This window comes from Erithacus rubecula (genome assembly GCF_903797595.1).
Source record: "Erithacus rubecula genome assembly, chromosome: 9".
In the NCBI taxonomy this organism is placed as follows: domain Eukaryota; kingdom Metazoa; phylum Chordata; class Aves; order Passeriformes; family Muscicapidae; genus Erithacus; species Erithacus rubecula.
The window spans coordinates 16,177,920-16,196,158 of record NC_136660.1 but is presented as its reverse complement, the minus strand read 5'-3'; the positions used below and the strand labels follow the sequence as shown (position 1 = coordinate 16,196,158).

Here is an 18,239-nt window from a genome sequence, read left to right as displayed (position 1 = left end):
GTTTTCTCCTCCCATCATCATCCTGGCTGACAGTCACCTTCTAAGTCTTGCTAGTAGAAAAAAACAACAGAGGTCCAGTCTGTTGTTGTTCTGAAATTTGTGATACAAAAATCATAGGATTTGTAAGTTTTTTTAAATTGCCTGAACTGACAGTATCTGAGAATTTTCAAAAATTCTTATGGGCCTCAAGGTTTCCAAGCAAGCCAAGGAAACTACACAGCAGACTGAGGCTAAATAAATCCTTACATTCTGCTGGTGAATAGGATGTCATGAACTACCTGGAAAAAGCTGGTAGAACCTCTTAACATAAAGTAGTTTAGGAATGTCTGTTCTAATTAGTTAAGAATTGATGAAGGAAGTTAGGTCAAATAAACCAACTTCAATTGTTTGTCATAGCTTTAAAAATTGTTAATTCCTAGGGGCTTGTCCTGGTTTAGGGCAAATTGGGAGGAAACTTCCGAATAGAATCCCTCAAGAAAGCAAATCTTTGGAGAAAAGTGGGAAAACTGTTTATTTAACAAGCAAAGTACTTACAAACATGGAAAAAAAAAAAAAACCACAATATCAAACAATGGAATCTCTCATTGTTCTGAAGAGATGGCAAATTCAGGGAGAGAGTTCTTTTTGTGGGGTGGAGCTCAGTTTACTCAACCCCTCCTGTGCTGGAAAATGCCATGTCCTCAGCCCTGATGAGCCACAGGTGTGAGCTCCCCATGTTGTTCTGGGTTTTCAGTCCAAAGCAAGTGGATCCATTCCAACCAAGAAGTTCCAAGAAGTGATCAGTTCCAAGAAGAAGAAAAGTCACAGTCTGGGGAACTTCTCTGCCTCAGCTAGCTAAAAAAAAATTAACAAAAAGCTGCAGACAACATAGTCCATGAGAAAGAGTACAGGGGACAAAGCACAGTTTCTGAAAACAAATGGTGCACTTCTTCTCTCCCACTTAACTCTCAGAACCAGTTTTAAAGGCACAAAACTTACTTCTGGGCTAAACAGGCAAATAGGGATATAATTCAGCATCATAAAATCACCCCAGGACAGGGCTTTACATGTGCTACTTCATTTTCTTCAAAAATTCCCCTTCCACTTCCCTGTGATGAAGCCTGTCCCAGAAGCAGCTGCATTCTCAGCCTGTTCTTTACACAATGGGTCACACAATTTGAAACCTAAAAATAGCAGGCTTGGTAGAGGGTTTCAAACTGTTTACCAAACTAAGGCAAACACAGATCAAAGGAAAGATAATGCAGCACAGTTGATTACCTCTGGATGTACGGATAAGTGCAGCTAAGAACAGACAAAAGAAGAAGAAATGAAAGGCAGTGGGTACTCCTACAATGACGTATAGTCATACAGTGCCAAAGGAGGAATGTACATACATTTCAAGAGAAATAAACAATGGAAACAGACTCCTCTGCTGTTAGCAACACTGGAGTGACTGTGATGTTTCCTACCTAGCTGGCATTACTCTGGAATTTTTTTTTTTTTTTTTTTTTCATTGCCAAAGGCAGAATCAGGCTCATTCGCTTGGTATTTGGTAACACATGACTGAGGAGCATGAGTCGGAGAACAACTATGCCTTGCTGCTTTAGGATTTTCTGAAGAAGCACCTGGCATAAGAGAGTTCGTTCTCCAAAGGTGTTCCAGGAAGCACTGCGTTGTCAGAGCGGGCCAAACAGCGAGCAGCGAGCCTGGGCGGGCACGGGCGAGAGCAGCCAGCGAGAGGGGAAAGAGCTGAGCTCCTGCCCCCATTCCGCTCTGCTCCTGTCCCTATCCCGCTCTGCTCCTGCCCCCATTCCGCTCTGCTCCTGTCCCTATCCCGCTCTATTCCTGTCTCCATTCCGTTCCTGCCCCCATCCCGTTCTGCTCCTGCCCCCATCCCGCTCTGCTCCTGCCCCTATCCCGCTCTGCTCCTGTCCCCATCCCGTTCTATTCCCGTCCCCATCCCGTTCTGCTCCTGCCCCCATCCCGCTCTGCTCCTGCCCCTATCCCGCTCTTGTCCCCATCCCGCTGGGCTCCTTCCCAGGCTGGTGTGCGGTTGGACTCGGTGTTCTCAGAGGTCTTTTCTAACCCAATTTTGTGATCCTCGGACAGCCTGACCTGCCCTAACACACAGCAATCCTCCGGAGCGGCAGAAGGGATGGTTACACAGCAGCTCGTCGGGGTGTAGGGGGTGGCTCTTCAGCGGGCGGAGGCTCAAGAGCATCTCGCGGCGATGCTTTGGCTGGCCGAAGAGCTGGGCGGCCCGGCCCAAACACTGGAAAGCTCGCTCCTTTCAGCAGGGGACGCGCCTTTGGCCCTCGGCAGTGGGGAGAGCTCCTGCGAGCCTTCCCGGAGTGACCCCGTCGAGCGCCCCCAAATCCGCAGCGCTCCCGCCCCGCGCCTGCCCGGCCGCTGCCCTCAGCAAAGATGGCGGCGCGAGGAGCGGGACCGCGCAGCCGCCCTGCCCCGCCGGGCCGCGCGCGCCCACGTGACGCGTTCAAGCGCGCCGCGCGGGCCCCGCGCGGAGGGAGGACGGCGCGGCGGGGGGCGCGCGGGCGATCAGGTGACCGCTAACCCTCCGCGGCGGGCGCGCGCCTGCTACCGCACCTCCCGCGGGGACACCGGACACGGGACGGGGGACACGGGACGGGGGACACGGGATAGGGCACACAGCGCCGGGAAAGCCGGGAGTGCGGCTCTCCTGCGGGGTCCGCAGCGCGGGGGGCGGGCCGCGGGCCGGGCAGGGTAAGGCGCGGTCTCTGCGGTCTCTGCGGTGCGTGCACCCCGCGTTTCGGCGCTCTGCGGCCTGGCTGTCACCGGAGCCGAGGGAGGGCTGGCCCGCCGGTGGCGGGGAGCGGCCCGAGCGCCGTGGCAGCCGCCAGCCGTGCTGCCGCCCCCGCTGGGCTCCGGCCGTGGCCACCTGCACGGCGGGAACGCCGGTGCTCGCCCTCCGGTGTGGCTCCTCCAACTGCTGCCGGGCCGCGGCGATGAGGCCGCCGGTGCCTTGGGATACGCTGGTGATGCGCAGGGAGCACCGCTGGCCTTGCTGCGTGAACTGTGGGTGTTGAAAAACATGACGGCGTCACAGAAAATGAAGGTTGTCAGGTATACAGTTCTCACAGCCACGTTATCCTTTCACAAAGTACATTTTATTTCAAATAAAGCTGTACCATCTCTGTTAGGGAAGATGGTCATAAGTGACATAAAGCATAAAGACACCAATATACAGAATGATTCTCTTGTGCTCCTGCTTCAGCTAATTCAGCTTTCCTTTCCCATAAAGGCTCCCTCATTCATGGCTCAGGCCTGGCAGACATAGGATGGACTGGTGACTCCTCTGCAGCACTGAAGTGATTTCATAAACACTGGCAAGACCTCACACAGGTGACACGTCTGCTCTGGTAAGGGCCCTCTGTCAGCAGAGTATCCAAGTGCAGCTTTCCAGTGTAGGTCTAGAGGGGAGGGCAGAGTCTGGCCACTGGCATTACTGTCTGCTATCACTGTAGTTACTAGGACTAAGCTATAAACAAAAATGTTTTATTCATTTTAGAGCATTAAAATAAATTATTTGTGTTAACACACACAGTCACCCTAGCCTGCTTTCCCATAGTAGCCACTCAGTGAAAGCCCTTTCAAGGACTTCTATAGCAAGAAAAACAAAAAATAGAAGCACTGAAATTGTCTGTAAAGTGTCCTTTGGCCTAAAGTTTTCTTTTAAGACAGCAAAGTTTGAGTTAAATAGTTAAGTGGAGTATAGCCACATATGGTTCTCTGTCTTGCACATCTTTTGAGAAGTTTCTTCTGAACCTGCATGTCACAGGCTGCACTGAGAGAGCTTTATATCCCAGAAAAATGCACTTCCCCAAGCACAGACACACCAAGCAGCATAAGACATGCTCTGTGCTTTCTCAGAAAAAAAATTCAGAGAGCTCAGTGAACCATCCCTGTCCCATTACTCACTCACATAAAAATAATCACTGACACTTGAGCTAAATGAACCTTCTCAGATCAGATTTACCTAAACTTGCTCCAACCTGTTCTGAGAAATTTCCAAGGATACAACACCCACCTCCTTCCGCTTGCAGAAACCTCTAGTCATCAGCAGGCAAATTTATGATCCCATAAAAGTTGATATACACCCAAATGGCAGTTGCTTAGTTCAGAAACATTCTTCTAAATAGCCCAATTCTGTCTTGTTAGTAAAAAGTCCAAGGCTCACAGTCATTCCCATACCATCACATTGACCATTTGAGAATGATTACTGAAGTTGGAGTTAAAGGAGCCTTCCAAAACAATCTAGCTATATGCAAACAGTTCAGGTTCTCACCTATTTTTTTTTTTTTGAGGAAGACATTCATACCAACTTTTCTTCAATATAATTTAAGTATCTATTTCATACACCACAAGAACGATGGTACTTTTAGAGGGATAATATTTCTACATTTGTTTTACCAAAAACACCCACCAAACCAACAAAATAAATTTGACATGTGTTGGGAAGGAGAGTACAAGGGGATGGAGATTGCTGAGGTTGCTAGCTTCTCAACACTGACAGTAGGGTGGCAAACCCTGTTCAGATGCTGGCCAAAGTATCTAGTATAGAATAATTTTCACATTGACAATTTGAGAACTGATATCACTTTTCTCTGCCTGAGGTGAAGAAATATGTATTCCATACCATGTTACATGGTTCAAATAAGCACTCTTGCTATTTCAAACTAAGCATGTCTTAATGAGATTACATACAGCGCTTCACTGCTCACTCTTTGATAAAAAACCCCAATGTTTAAAGACTGGAGTTTGTCAGAAAAGTGACAGGGATTTCCAAGAGCTGAAGGTCTCGTTCTGACAGTGCAAAACTGTATATCTGTAGCTGTGAGCAGAGCAATAGGAGTATCATTTCATCATATGGTTTTAAAAATAGATTCTGTTCAACATGTAGCACAGAACTCCACAATGCAACAACAAGAAGGACTTTCACAGATATATTTGAATCAGCAACAACCAGTGAAGTGATCTCAAAACCCACATTGCAATTATGACTGCAAGTTTAGAAGTATGGTAACATCTTTTCAGAAAAACTGGTCTCTCAGGAGAGTGACTTCTCCAGCCTTTGGGCTGTAGATCATTTTGTGCATTGTAAATCACTCCCACACAAAACTGAGCACATAGGATAAGCTCTTCTAGTGAATCTCCCCCTTAACTCTTGCAGGTCATCACTAGAAGTGTAGCATTTGAAAGTATAATGCATAAAGTGTTTTAATGTCCTGAGTTATGTAATTTTAAACATGGTTGAGTGTCAGGGGATGGTTTTGTTTATATCATGCTAGCTCTGGAAGATTCATCTGGGAAAATGGCAAACCTTTCTGATTCCCATTGGACACCAGAATCATCTGTTAGCCAGATCTGTATGATTGTTCTGTGAGTTGTGTCTCAAACAGGCATGGTCAGGTCCTAGTGTGGTTGAAATGAGAGAGCTGCCCTGATGGAAGCATGATGACCCTTGGAAGCTCTCTGGCCAATGACCATATCAGTTTCTCTGAATGCAAGGTTGGTTTCCTTCATGTATACCAGGAATCTGTCCACCCTGCAGCTCTGGAGACCCCAAGGGGAAAGAATGGTTAAGAAACAGCTTTTTTCCACCCTGTTCAGTCCAGGCTCAGTACCAATAACTGAAGCAGGGCTGTGGGCAGCCCCCTTCTGCCACTGCTTATGTAGGAGCTCTGTGATTCTTAGAACTCCCCTGAGTTTTGGGTTATCAAGTGCCCCTTGTTGCAGCTGCATCAACTGTAGAATGGCTCATTTACCAAGCACAACAACAGGCTCCTGTTTGGGCAGGATTCCACTGGCAGTTCATGCCTGATCTGCAGACCTTTGATATTTTGGCTGGCAGACTACTTGTCTGTGCCCTGTTTGGTATTTCCCTGTAAGATATGCTCTGGGATGTCCTTTCTTTAGGAGACATTACCCTTCCTCCCACTCATTCCTGAGTCAAGTCCAAGCATCGCTGCATATGCTCTTAGCTGGAAGGTCCACCCCTTTCTACAGTGAGTGTACCAGCCCACTCCCCGTTTCTTCCTCACTGGACAGCACAGTCTTCCAGCTCAGAAGGTGTCCCTGGGTCCTGCAGCTGGACACATCTGCATTTCCAGCTTTGTTTCCCAGAGGGGATTTCTTAAATGTACGGTACAGCTGCATACCAACAGCATCGATACTGTCAGGAGGGCCCAAGATATTTGGCTCCTTTTGCCAGTGGATCCTCCTATTGCAGCTTTTTATGGATGTCTTTGCCCACTGTTACCTGGAGATGACAAGACATTGGAGGAGCTTCTGAATTTTTCTCATGGGAAGAACACACTTACCTATACCATATCTGCATTTTGATCTTGTTATTTTGATTTTATTAAAATGACATGGAGCCTTCTTTTTTCTTTTTTTTCTTTTTTTTCTTTTTTTTTTTTTTTAAGAATAAAGTTTAGAGAGACATGGAGCTTGAAAGAATCATTCAAGACACACTGACACGCTTCATCCAGTCCCACATCCCTGCAGCAGATCTCAGGTATGTTGAGACAGGCAGTTCTAGTATCATTGTTCCAGCTTGAACTCTGCATTGTCACTCCTGAATTCTGTAGTTTTCCTGTACTTTATGTTGCTCTCCTTTAAGTCAGATCCAGGATGTAGGTAATTTGCACAGGCTCTGATGGGAATGCTGGAACAACTATAGTTTAGCATTGCAATCTTGCAATGTCATTTCTTTGATGACCAAGATGATTAATTTCCTGTCCAGTAATACCCATTAGGATATGGGATTTCCTTCATTCCACAGTGCTCACAAATGGCTTTCTAAGCAGAATAATCCATGTCAGGCCTCTCCCTATTTTGAACTCCGCCTGCATGCAGAGATGCAGACAGCCACCTTGAGGCTGGAACACAGCAGCTAGTTTTGCAGCTGGTGGCAGCAGTGACACAAGCGTAGAGAGCAGCAAGCAGAGAACACTGTATCCTATAGAAAGTGTAACTTAACAGAATGATGATCTCACCTGAAACACCAGTCAATACACAACAGCCAAGGTCTTGAGCATTTGGAATATTTTGGTTAGCTCAGCTGAAGTACCCACAGGAGCACAGCCTCTGGAACACACGCTGGGGCTTTCATTCAGTGCTGCCCAGGAAGCAGGACCACGTGCACTATTTATCTGTTAATGCTTCCCTCTCAACCACAGACTACCTGCTACTTGGTCTTAGAGGTGGTATCTCCTCATAGCATACAGTCACATAGGTCCTTCTACAGCTGAATTAGACACAAGATTAGGCAGAATGGGGATGGAGAGAAAGAAAAAAATGGGCCTGTTGACCCTGCTGCCTGTGTTCTCTTTGTCTTCAGTGGGATGGATGATGTTTTCTTCTCTTATATCACTGGTGTACTGGAAGAGCTGGGCTCACCAGAGTCTTCTGAAGAGACTTTTGACATGGACACCTTTGTGGAAATGATGGAGGCATATATCCCTGGTTTTGCAGAGATCCACAGGTATGTTATTGTTACTGGTTTGTATGTGCATGCCATGCACCGGGGGCCTGGCCCCAAGACCTCAGTACTACAAATTCTTTTGTTATACTCAATTGAAAATGTATTAGTACTAATCCTCAGCAATCATAATATGTCACTCTTTTCCTGAATACACAGATGCTAATCTTAATATAGTTTGCAAGTAGGTCCTTGGCCATATGAAATACCAGCTGATTTTACTGAGCTTCTCATTAAGCCTTGTCTTTCTACTAAATGGTAATCAGATAGGATAGGCTAGTGCTTTTATTCCTCCTGCTAATTATACAGCTTCTGTCTCTTGCAGTGGGGATGTTTGTGAAATGATGTTCTCCCTCTCAGAAAGGCTTGGTGAAGCTCGCAACAAAGGTGAGTTACACAAACAATTACAGCACAAGAAGATCTGTACATGTTTTTAGTCTTAATATTTGGAGAAAACAATGTCACAGAATAAAATACGAACTTTGCCACAGTTAGGAACTTATAAGGTAGCCTGAATTGATTGACAGGTTTGGTGGTTTTTTTCAACGTTCAGTCAGACTTTTCACATCAACAGATGAGAGGTTGGAGTCATATGGAATACTGTCCAAGACATACTGGAGTGAAAAACACTTCATCAATTCTCCAAATATTATTATAGAGATCAAATCCAGAGTAATAAGAAAGAAATAGCCAATTCAGAGCTGCTTGTTGAAATTGTGCTGTAGGTTAATTCTTAAAGCGAGGATTTCTGCCTGCCTCTGATGGCCATCTGCTTGAGTGGCACTACCAGGGCAGCCTTTATCAGGTGCATCATCAATACAGTATCCAGCTGAATACATGTATCACATTTAACTTTGAGCATCCTCAAAGCTCACTTCCTGTTCATCCATGAACCCTGGCACAGATACAAAATCAGTGATTGCTCTGACCTGCACTATGCAGGACTACAGAAGACTACACTGTGACAACTATACACTTTCTAACCTCAGCATTCACAGGCCAGCTGGATTGCTGTATCTATTAACTCCATGGGTATTTTCCACTAGAGAACAGACAGGATGCAGTGCCTGGATGTCAGACCTTCCAGGACATAACCAGTCTGATTTTTGCTGGTCTAGCAACATCACTGCTGTCTTGCCAGAAGGCTACACAATGTAGAATAGACAGTTCTGCCTTTTATCTTACTTGCTGCTTTCTTGAACTTGACAAAATCTACTGCTCTGCTCTGCTCCCCTGCATCCAGCCCTTTGAGGATCCTGATGTAGCCAGAGTGTGGAAGGAAAGCACCATCCCAGTCTTAGGACAGAAAAAAAAGTGAAATGGTTCTTCCTACAGTGAGAAAAAGAGCCTGTAAAAAAAAGAGGTGCATCAGAATAACCTGATCACAGGCTTGCATGCAGCTTGGGGAACTACCACAGTGTATTCCCAAGTTTAAAATCAAAACTACACTTACTACAAAGGTAGAGCAAATACCAGGGGATTCTTAGAAATTGAAGTATCTACAACCAAAGCACTAGCAGACTGAGAACTGAAAAGTAGAATTGAATTTGCAAGCAGCCCATACCCTGTACAGCCTGAAAATGCAGAACTTGGGCACTCCAGCATGTGCTAGAGCTGGCTTCCTGCAGATCAGTGGAAGCAGAGCTGCTGCTATCCCCACTGAGGGCAGGAGAAACAGTAGTGCTTCCAAGACTTGTCATTTTAAGAAGAGTTTTGCTTTGGCACACAATGCATTAGCCAACAGAAATCTAATGCCAACAGAAAGCACAGAGCTCTAGCCTTAGTGGGACTGTTCCTCAGGAGATATCACTGTGTCTTTAAGAAAAACTTGGCCAAAAGGCTGTGGAAAGCAGGAGTGAAGCACCCTCTGAAGACCTCACCAGGGGCCAGGAGCCTGGAGCTGGAGCCTGCAGCGGGGAAAGACTGTGCACTCTAACAGACGGAGCCGGGGCCCAGGTATGAGTACCTGCAGAGGAGCAGGAACACTGGGGACAGTCACACAGCACTAGGCTACCTGCCAGCACCACCTGAGGGCATGTTCCAGCTCTGGAAGGAACCACAGCTTAAGCTGTGACACAGCATCCCTTGTGTCCGTGATCTCCATTGTACGGCCTGAGCAAGACTTGTCAGAAAATTATGTGGTGACAGACTAAGAGCCAATGCTCTGGCTCATCCTTTTCAGTGGCTGGAAAGGGTAAGCCAGAGCACTGGCTGAGAGAGCCTGTCCCAGTGCTTTCAGAGATCCCACAGCAGCTACAGGCACTGCAGCACCTTCCACGTCAACCCCACCTTCCTCCCCCACACCCTGCTTGCTGTTTCTCCAGTACTGATCTATTCCTGCTCTGCAGTACAATCATTCTGTGTCCACAGCATTCTAGCAAATGCTGCTATGGTGATTCCTTCTGATGTAGCAAAAGGTCAGTGTTTAGCAGGCCCTTTCCTTTCTAATCAAAGTATGTATAACTTCACAAGGTGGGCAGGAGTCAGGCATTCACACCATAGGGTCCAGAAAGTTCACTCGTAAGCGTGGCCACACAGATGAGTCAGGTTACAGGAGCCCTGCTTTAAAGCAAGTTGAAATACAGAAGGAGGATATTAAAGGATAGTGAGAGGAATTGGTCTCTCCAAGGATACAGTCCCATTAGCTTTAGGATCAGATATAGTAACAATGGTAAGGAGAGAGAGCTTTGAGCGAAGGGCAAGCTGGATTTCCTGACTATGAAAAAACAGAGGCCCTTTTCAGTAGCCCACTCCTCACTGCGTCCCCAACTTACCTCTGTCTCTTGCTCCAACTAGGAAGGTGCCGACTTGAAGGATGGGGTGGAGCTGCTACTGGAGATGTTCCCAGCCTGTACTGTGAGCCAGGCAGAGAAGGCTCTCGCCATGGCCCTGGGGAACTTGGAAGAGGCAGTGCAATTAATTGTGGAGGAGAAGGTGGAAATTGGCCCAGCAGATGCAAGTGTGAAGGTACTGTACTCTGACCAGGGTGGCAGTGGGCCAAGGAGTGAGCTGGAGCTCAGGGACATGCAGGTGCCACAGCTGTCTGCTGCAAGCAGAAATTGTGACTGCAGAAACTTTATGCACAGTAAGCCAGGAGGATCATGCAAAGCCACAACACCTCTCCTTCCCCTGGTTCTCTTAGTACAGGCTGTGCCCACAACCAAGCCAGGACCCCAGTGGAGCTGCGCCTGGCACCCCTTTTCCCCTGGGGCTGCAGTGCTCCACCAGTAGCTGGATTCACTGAGCTAGCAGATAAGCTGCATGTCCCATTGTGCTGTTCACACACCAGCTTGTCTCCTCCTAGGAACTGGCACGGCCCCGCAGAGCACCCAACCACGAGGAACTAAAACAGGTCATCCTACAGAAGTAAGTACCCAGCAGCAAAAACCCCTTGTTTTACTCCAAATAAATGAAGAGGTCACAGTTTGGGGAACAGTGTGCTCTATAAAGAACTAGGGGTGGGTATTAGCTGAACACATCTAAGCACAAATACAATCATCAGATGGAAAGAAGGAAAAAACTGAAAAAAAAAAAAAAAACAAAAAAAACCACACAAACCCCAATAAACAAACAAGTCACCAAACTTAAACAACAGAACAGGTTTGGTTTCCTTTAGAGCTCTGGCACAGAAACACATTACCTGTACCAGCTGGGTCACAGCACTGGCTGTGTGCAAGGTTTCAGCCTCCTACAGATACAGTGTAAGTCACTGTGCTGTTAGCTGAGGTCCTCATTAAAGGTTCAAGGCACAAACATCACACAGCAGCTCAGGTAACAAACACATGGTGACCTCTAGAACTACAGTAACTCATTCATACTTCCATTCTTGGAGACAGTCCAAACAAGGTTAAAGATACCTTCAAGAGACTTCATGTACAACATCACTGGGAAGATTAAATCTCAATTGAGAAGGTGTGAATTCAGTACATTTAAAGAAACCTCTCTGAAATTCTCCTATGGACTTTTTGGGAATTAAAGTAGCTTTAGATTAATTTACCTGTACTCATTTCTAAAAGCATTTCATTCTCAATGGGAGAACCCACACTGTGGTTTCATCGATCTGCTTTAAGATCTCATCTTTCATGAGTATTCTCATGCAGACATGCAGCTTCCACACATCTATCCATCCACATCTTTTTCACTTTACATTCTCCTCAGGGACAGGATAAACAGTTGATGTGCTAGGAAAGATAAAGCAAGGCAGAACAGCATCCAGGCAGAAGTAGTAATCCCTGTCCTTGCCCATCTCCTGTGCAGGCTCATTTCAGAGTGACAGGCAAGGGAACAAAAAAGGATCAGCTCCTTGTTACATTTCTGAGAACTTCACTTTAATGACATTTTGGCAACATCCTGTACTTTAAACATCACTCAAGCACAGGTACAGAAAGCAGATCACCATAGCTGAAGATACACAAGAGCAACTATACTAACTACTGAGGGAGAAGTAGTGGTCACCTGTGCTAAACCAGCACCAAAATCTCAGAGTAGCGACTCAGCAGTACAGCAAGCAAATGCTTGGACCCTGATGTTTCAGTTACATAGGAAATGAGGTGATGCTTTTATCAAGTTGCTTCCAGCACAGACCTGTTTCACAGTCAAGTAGGAGGAGGAGCGTGAAAGCCTCTTTGCACCATCATTCAGGGCAAAAGCAGACAGATTGGTCCTGTAACCTCACCTGTGTCTCATTTGGCTGCCATCACTTGGCCTGAGAAGGAACAAACAGCCCTGATGGCAGAGCACACTAGACCTCAGTACCTCTCAGCTCTGCAGTGGCTATCAGCATTCTCAACCACCTGAGTTTTCAATACCCTTCACATACAGCTAAGGATGCTACTCCAGGAGAATCCTGCTGGATTCTCACCAGGATGACATACTTCCTGCCCATTTCATCCAGAGGGGAACATCAAGTTCTCCTAGCTGCATTCTAGGCAAGTAGGACACATTGCACAGCCACAAACCAGCCAGGGGAAAAGGGACATAGGCTGTGAGTAGCCACAGGCAATATATGTTAGTGTTCACTAAATGCTTCTTGTGTTTCAGATACATGATGGTGGATAGTGCAGACGATCAGAAAACACACCGGCCAGCCCCACCCAAAGAGGTAAGCAGGCCCAGCTCACCAGCAGTTTAGATGTCCCAAGGTTTAAAATAAAACCAGGCTGTAATTCCAAAAAAACTACAGGGCAGGCTAAAGGCAGGTCCATTTACAGAACCTGTCAGTCAAAGAGGGAAGATTAGCTCAGTTAAGGTGCTGCAGGGAATGTCAGTTCTTACCTTTCCTGACTACCATGGCTCTTGCTCCGTCCCATCCTTCCCAGTTTTGGCCAAGATTCCTAACACAGACACTGTAAAGTAGCCCATCCACCCACCTCCCATAGTGCAGCTCTGCTTTTGCTTGGCCCTCCCTTTCTCTAGCAGTGTGGCTGTCCATCCACTTGGTGTTAATATCTTTCCAGGCTCCCAAGAAGTTGATCCGCTATATTGATAACCAGGTGGTGAGTACAAAAGGAGAGAGGTACAAAGACATCAAGAAGCCTGAGAGTGAGGAGATGAAGAGAACCTACATCAGCCTAAAACCAGCCAGGAAGTACAAGTTCCATTGACAGCCAGGTCCTCCTGCTCTTCAGCCTTCCACCTCACTGCCAGGCACGGCAGGATGGATGTGTGGTGCTAGGAATGAGGTGACTCCACCTGCCACTAACTTGAACTAACCTGGAAGCCAGGACACTGCTTTCAACTTCCTCAACTAACCTGGCTGAGGAGACTTCTCTCCTTGTGTCGCTATTCTTCTCCCTCCAGGGGCACACCACAGTGGCTCTCCAGGACCTGGGCATTCTCTGCTATTCCTTGCATGGGACATTTTTAGATCTGAGATGTGGCATGTGCTTTTGCAGCAACCTTTTTAACAAGTCTTTGTGCACTGTTGCTTTGAGTGCCAGTATTAATAAAGATGATGTGAATTGGTGTGTAGTTCAGCCAGAGCATGCACATGCTTTACAACACTGCCTCCAGTCCTTCCTAGGGCCGAAGACAGGAGCAGGGTCATCTTTTCTTCCTCTAATTACTCTCTTCATCATGTTCTCAAGATGCAGCTGCTGTTTCATGAGCTGCCTAGCAGATAAAAGGGCTTAGGCTCTAGAACTAGCCAACATAATCTGCAGCTCTCTCTATAAACTCCAACCAATTGTGGAGTCAGTGCTCCTGCCATTTCTCACCACTGTTGAGATCTAAAGCTCCAGCCACACAACAGGGAGCAAAAGACAGTAGCAGGCCTGGGCATTACTATTAAGTCAGATGCTGGAAGAAACAAATGACAATGACCAGCTGTTTCCAGTGACAGCACTAGGTTTGGCATTTTTCTGTTGGTCAAACTGCCATTAGGAGCGTGTTCCCCCTGAAAACAACTCCCACCTTGCTCCAGCCTAAACCAGCATGCTAGGCCTGGGCAGACAGGTGGCCTGCACTGGGGCCATGCTAGTCCTTTGGTGCCAGGCTAGCCAGTGGCTGTGGGCTGGAGCTAGGCTCACTGCCCTCCTCCCAGAACCCAGTGGGGCCTGCCCTCTCCCAAGAGGAGGGCTGGTAGCTATTCCTTCTGCTCCAGCTGGTCTGGTTTGTTCCACAGCTCTGCTGGCATGCCCTGCACACCCACCCCAGGGGACAGTCCCCATCAAACACTCCCCTGCTTTCTGGACAGCTCTGCTTAAAGATTTAAAATACAACAAATAATAAATCCTATCTATTAGCTGGCCTGACCAAGGCCTATTCAGCACCATGGTGTTCCTGCAAATCACTCGCTCTTTCCACACCACTGCAGAGGGAGTGACTTTCCCCAGAGGCAGCAATGAAGTTCACTTATGAACACTCAGTGGCTGCTAAACAGCCCCAGAGGAAAGAATGAGCCCCACTCAGGCCAGCCTCACCGATGGGACTGACCTCTCCCTCTGCACCTCTCCACAGCAGCCAGTTCCCATGTCCTTCTGGGATCCCAGCATTGTGTCAGTTCCCCCCCTCCCCAGCAGCAGCAGTTCTAGATCTGAAGGTTGATGAAAGGGGCGAAGCCAACCACATCCTGCAGCAGAACGAGAGCCCTCTGCAGCGGAGGCTCCACATCCAGCTCCACCCCACGGCTTCGGAGGACGCTCAAGCTGGACTCGGCCACGTTGTGGCAATGCTTGACCTTCAGCGAGCGCAGCTTGGGACAGTACTCAGCCAGGACCCTGCCAAGAAAGAGAGCACATGCCAGTTGCAAGTCAGGACTTGCACCACTCATGTTCCTCTCCTACTCCCAGCAGCCCAGCGCTCATGACTGTGCCACCATTCTTTGGGGACAGCACCATGGTGGTGAGATAAGGGACATCCAGATCCCAGACCTACCCTCCATGATATGCTGGGAAATGTGCTGTCAATAGCACACAGTGCCTCCCCTGAAGGGCTCGATAGTGGCTTCTCTCCTGGCGTAAACTCTCATTGCTTTCAGCATGAAGACATCTGACTTTCCTCTCTGGTTCTCTTCCTTTCCCCAGCCCAGATACCTGCCATCCCCACACTGCTCAGTACCTGATGGAGTCATTCTTGACTCGTAGACACCCCGTGAGATCCAAGTGCTCCAGCTCTGGGCAGCACTTGGCAGTCTCCTCGACTGCCACATCGCCCACGTTGGCATTGACAGCCAGTGACAGAGACTTGAGCCTGCTGCACTTCTGCACCAGGTAGCAGATGGCCTCGTCCTTCAGCTGGCGACAGGCCGTCAGGTCCACAGACTCCAGCGCCTTGCAGTGGTCAGCCAGGCTGCGCAGGGACAGGCTGTCCACCCACTCGCAGTGAGCCAGGGAGAGCTGGCGCAGGTTGGGGCAGCTCAGCGAGATGGCCACGAGCGCGTGGCGGCTGAGCTGGGCGCAGCCCTTCAGCTGGATCTGGTGCAGGTGGTGGTTCTGCCCGATGACAGGGAGCAGCTCCCGGTCCGTCAGCCAGTCGGAGCAGTTCTGGAGTGCCAGCTGCTGCAGAACTTCATTGTCCTTCAACAGGTTAACAAAAGCAGCTCGAGGGATGGCGGGTCCAATCTGCATGGGGAACCCAGGAAGAATGAGGCATTCCCCCAAGGTTTCATATAAGCCTCATCAAATACTCTCCGCCCTCCTCTCTTCTTCTGTGACAATAGTAACCAAAGCCATCCCCTGTCCTCATCCCAGGGCAAACCCTAACATGAGACTGTTCACCTCATGCCAAGACTACTGCCACAAGCTAGATGATACTCTGGTTTCTCCATCCCTCATCATCACTCCTGCTGTTGTATACTCATGATGGGCTCCACACTTCTGGTCTCCAAAAACCTCTTTGCTAGACCATTCTGAGTCCTCACAGAATGGCAGCTACTCCAATCTTTCCCAGTCCTAGGCAGTGGCTCCCAGGAATACCACAAACTTTCCCTGAAGACCAAGTACAGAGTTATCTCCCATCAGACCCAACCTACTGTACAACCTTCATGAGGACCTGCCACTCCAAAACTTGTTTCTGCCAACCAGTGCCCCTTAATAGCCTGGGTGGAGTTTCCAGGCTTAGTCTCCCAGGGACTCTTACTCAAGACACTGGCATTGCTGGGCCCTGAATCACTGCCTCTCCTCCCTAAGCCCATCTGTCCAGTTTGACACCTGAACCATTAACCCAAGCTCCTGAGCGGAAACTACCCTCCTTGCCAAGGGTTTCTTCTCCCCACATAGATGCTCCCCTGTTAGTTTCAAAGCAGTAGGACATCTGTGTCCTCCCCCAGCCTCAGAGCCATCCAATACCTGGCTTGAGTCAAAGCAGCGCATGTTAGCCAGGTACAGCTGGATGAGAGACTGGAATGACTTGCTGACCCTCTGCAGGCTCAGGAGTTGCTGCAGTGGCAGATGACAGAGGATATGTGGAACCAAGATGTCTTCCCAGGGCAGGTCCAGGAGGCATCCCCTGGTCGGGGTCACACTCATCATCAGACACCAGAGAGCCAGGCTACTGCAGGAGCCAGGCAAGATCAGCTCACACCTACTGCCGGGTGCCTCTAGGAGGAACAGCCAGAAAGAAAGACTCAGACTCAGCGACGTTTCCCGCAACCAGCCCACAGGGAGCAGCCCCTTGGCTAGCCAGCAGCAGGGCACGTGCCTGCCGCCTGCATCACCACCTCGCCAGCCTGGGACGTTCACTGCTCAGGCATCCGAATCTACCTGCCCGCAGTGCCCTCCAGCAGAGCCTGGGTGGGGCTTTCCATCAGCTACCGAAGGAGGCCCTGTCCCTCAGCGAAGCAGCAAGAAGCTGCTGCTGCAGCATTACCGCAGCAGTCGCACAGTAGCTGTGCCCAGCATGCATGTCCGAGAATCGCTCTGCCTGTCAGCCAGCCCCGCATCCAGTGCCGGGCCACTCTGCAAGGGGGAAAGACCAGGCACTTGCTCCTTCCCGCGGGGAGAAACAAGGCTCCCGGCTCCCCGCAGAGAGCCTCCCTCCCAGGAGCGGACGCTCCGCATTCCTGCGGAGACGAGGCCTCGGGTCGCGAAGGGAAGGAGCGGAGGGGTCCCGCAGCCCAGAGGCGCCGAGCTGCGGCTGGAGGCCGCGGTTACACTCGGCCCTAGCAAAGCCCGTACCTGGGACGGGTCTCACCCGAAGCCATTCCTGCCCACCGCCCCAAGGGGCCTCGCTCGGCCCCAGAGCCGTCCCCGGGCTATCCCGCTGTAGCAGCGGGGCGGCCGCAAAAGCGCCGCCGGGACCACAACACCGCCTCGCTGCCGCCGCAGCGCGCCGTGGCGAGGAGGCAGCGCAGCCCTGCCCTGCCCTGCCCCGGTCCCCGGTACCTCCGGCCCCACCGGGGCTCCCCCGGCCGCTCCATCCGGCGCCGCACCCGCCCCGGACACCGGCGGCCGCCCGTGACGTCACGGTGGCGAGCGGAAGTGCGTCACCCTACCACCCCGCCTTGAGCCCCACCCCCGGGGCAGCGGGAGGCACCGGGCCGCGGGGAGCGCCGGGCGGGACAGCGGCCACGGCCGTCACCGGTCGCGCTGGTGTTGCAGCGACTCCCGCGGGTTGCTCCCAGCGGCGCGGCGCGCACACCGGCCCTGGTGCTCCAGCTCAGGGAGCGCACCCGCTCCCCCGTGCGTCTGTCCCTGTTCCTCAGTTATCCCAGATCCCCATGGCCCCAGATTCCCGGCGCACTCCGGTGCCTACAGGCCCGCAGCTACCCCGGTTCCCCAGTGCACACCGCCTGTCCCGGTTCCTCAGTTATCCCGATTTCCCAGCGCACACGAGATCCCGGCGCACACCAGCTGCTCCAGTTCCCCATGGCCCCAGTTCCCCGGCGCACACCGGTTGCTCAGCCCCGCAGCTACCGAGGTTCCCGAGCGCACACCGGCTGCCTCCATTCCCCACGGTCCCGGTTCCCAGACACACACAGGCTGCCGCCGTTCCCTGTGGTCCCGGTTTCCCGAGCGTAAACCGGCTGCCCCCATTCCCGATGTTCCCGGTTCCCCGGGCGCACACCGGCTGCCCCCATTCCCAATGTTCCCGGTTCCCGGGCGCACACCGGCTGCCCCCATTCCCGGTGTTCCCGGTTCCCGGGCGCACACCGGCTGCCCCCATTCCCGGTGTTCCCGGTTCCCGGGCGCACACCGGCTGCCCCCATTCCCGGTTCCCCGGTCCCGGTCCCAGCGCACGGCCCTGCCCCGGCGGGCGGCCGCGCATGCGCAGTGCGGCGCCGCTGTCCGTTCAGCACCAC

The 18,239-nt window shown here is 50.3% G+C and overlaps 2 protein-coding genes and 1 long non-coding RNA gene across 5 annotated transcripts; 1 reads left to right on the top strand and 2 right to left on the bottom strand.

Annotated features, from left to right (window-relative positions):
• Positions 1-494: 494 nt before the first annotated feature.
• On the bottom strand, positions 495-2,397 carry LOC306805417. Its single transcript, XR_013775196.1, has 2 exons — positions 2,095-2,397; positions 495-834 (listed from the first exon to the last, which is right to left on the bottom strand). It is a non-coding gene; the product is annotated as an uncharacterized lncRNA (long non-coding RNA).
• Positions 2,398-2,449: 52 nt separating this feature from the next.
• Positions 2,450-13,471, top strand: CUEDC2 (CUE domain containing 2). 3 transcript variants are annotated; one of them, XM_079313067.1, is made up of 11 exons: positions 2,450-2,539; positions 3,260-3,377; positions 5,418-5,526; positions 6,444-6,535; positions 7,361-7,504; positions 7,827-7,888; positions 9,324-9,457; positions 10,298-10,468; positions 10,806-10,867; positions 12,542-12,602; positions 12,958-13,471. In XM_079313067.1, exons 4-11 carry the CDS (start codon positions 6,462-6,464, stop codon positions 13,102-13,104), a joined length of 855 nt encoding a protein of 284 aa, XP_079169193.1. In that variant the 5' UTR covers positions 2,450-2,539; positions 3,260-3,377; positions 5,418-5,526; positions 6,444-6,461; the 3' UTR covers positions 13,105-13,471. The 3 variants fall into 3 exon arrangements, with proteins under 3 accessions (XP_079169193.1, XP_079169191.1, XP_079169192.1); XM_079313065.1 differs by lacking the exon at positions 5,418-5,526; XM_079313066.1 differs by lacking the exons at positions 2,450-2,539; positions 5,418-5,526 and adding an exon at positions 2,822-3,081.
• FBXL15 (F-box and leucine rich repeat protein 15) lies at positions 11,805-17,446 on the bottom strand. The gene is made up of 4 exons (XM_079313064.1): positions 17,323-17,446; positions 16,288-16,538; positions 15,059-15,561; positions 11,805-14,718 (listed from the first exon to the last, which is right to left on the bottom strand). The coding sequence occupies exons 2-4, from the start codon at positions 16,468-16,470 to the stop codon at positions 14,529-14,531; spliced, it is 876 nt and encodes a 291-aa protein (XP_079169190.1). The 5' UTR covers positions 16,471-16,538; positions 17,323-17,446; the 3' UTR covers positions 11,805-14,528.
• Positions 17,447-18,239: the final 793 nt, after the last annotated feature.

Bases quoted from the DNA above. Each gene is read 5' to 3' on its own strand.
- CUEDC2 (XM_079313065.1), top strand. From the start codon at position 6,462: ATGGAGCTTGAAAGAATCATTCAAGACACACTGACACGCTTCATCCAG. The intron at 7,505-7,826 runs GTATGTTATTGT...TGTCTCTTGCAG, and splicing joins GGTTTTGCAGAGATCCACAG to TGGGGATGTTTGTGAAATGA. The intron at 7,889-9,323 runs GTGAGTTACACA...TGTGTCTTTAAG, and splicing joins TGGTGAAGCTCGCAACAAAG to AAAAACTTGGCCAAAAGGCT.
- FBXL15 (XM_079313064.1), bottom strand. From the start codon at position 16,470: ATGATGAGTGTGACCCCGACCAGGGGATGCCTCCTGGACCTGCCCTGG. The intron at 15,562-16,287 runs GTATTGGATGGC...TTCCCCATGCAG, and splicing joins GCTGCTTTGACTCAAGCCAG to ATTGGACCCGCCATCCCTCG. The intron at 14,719-15,058 runs GTACTGAGCAGT...CTTTCTTGGCAG, and splicing joins GTCAAGAATGACTCCATCAG to GGTCCTGGCTGAGTACTGTC.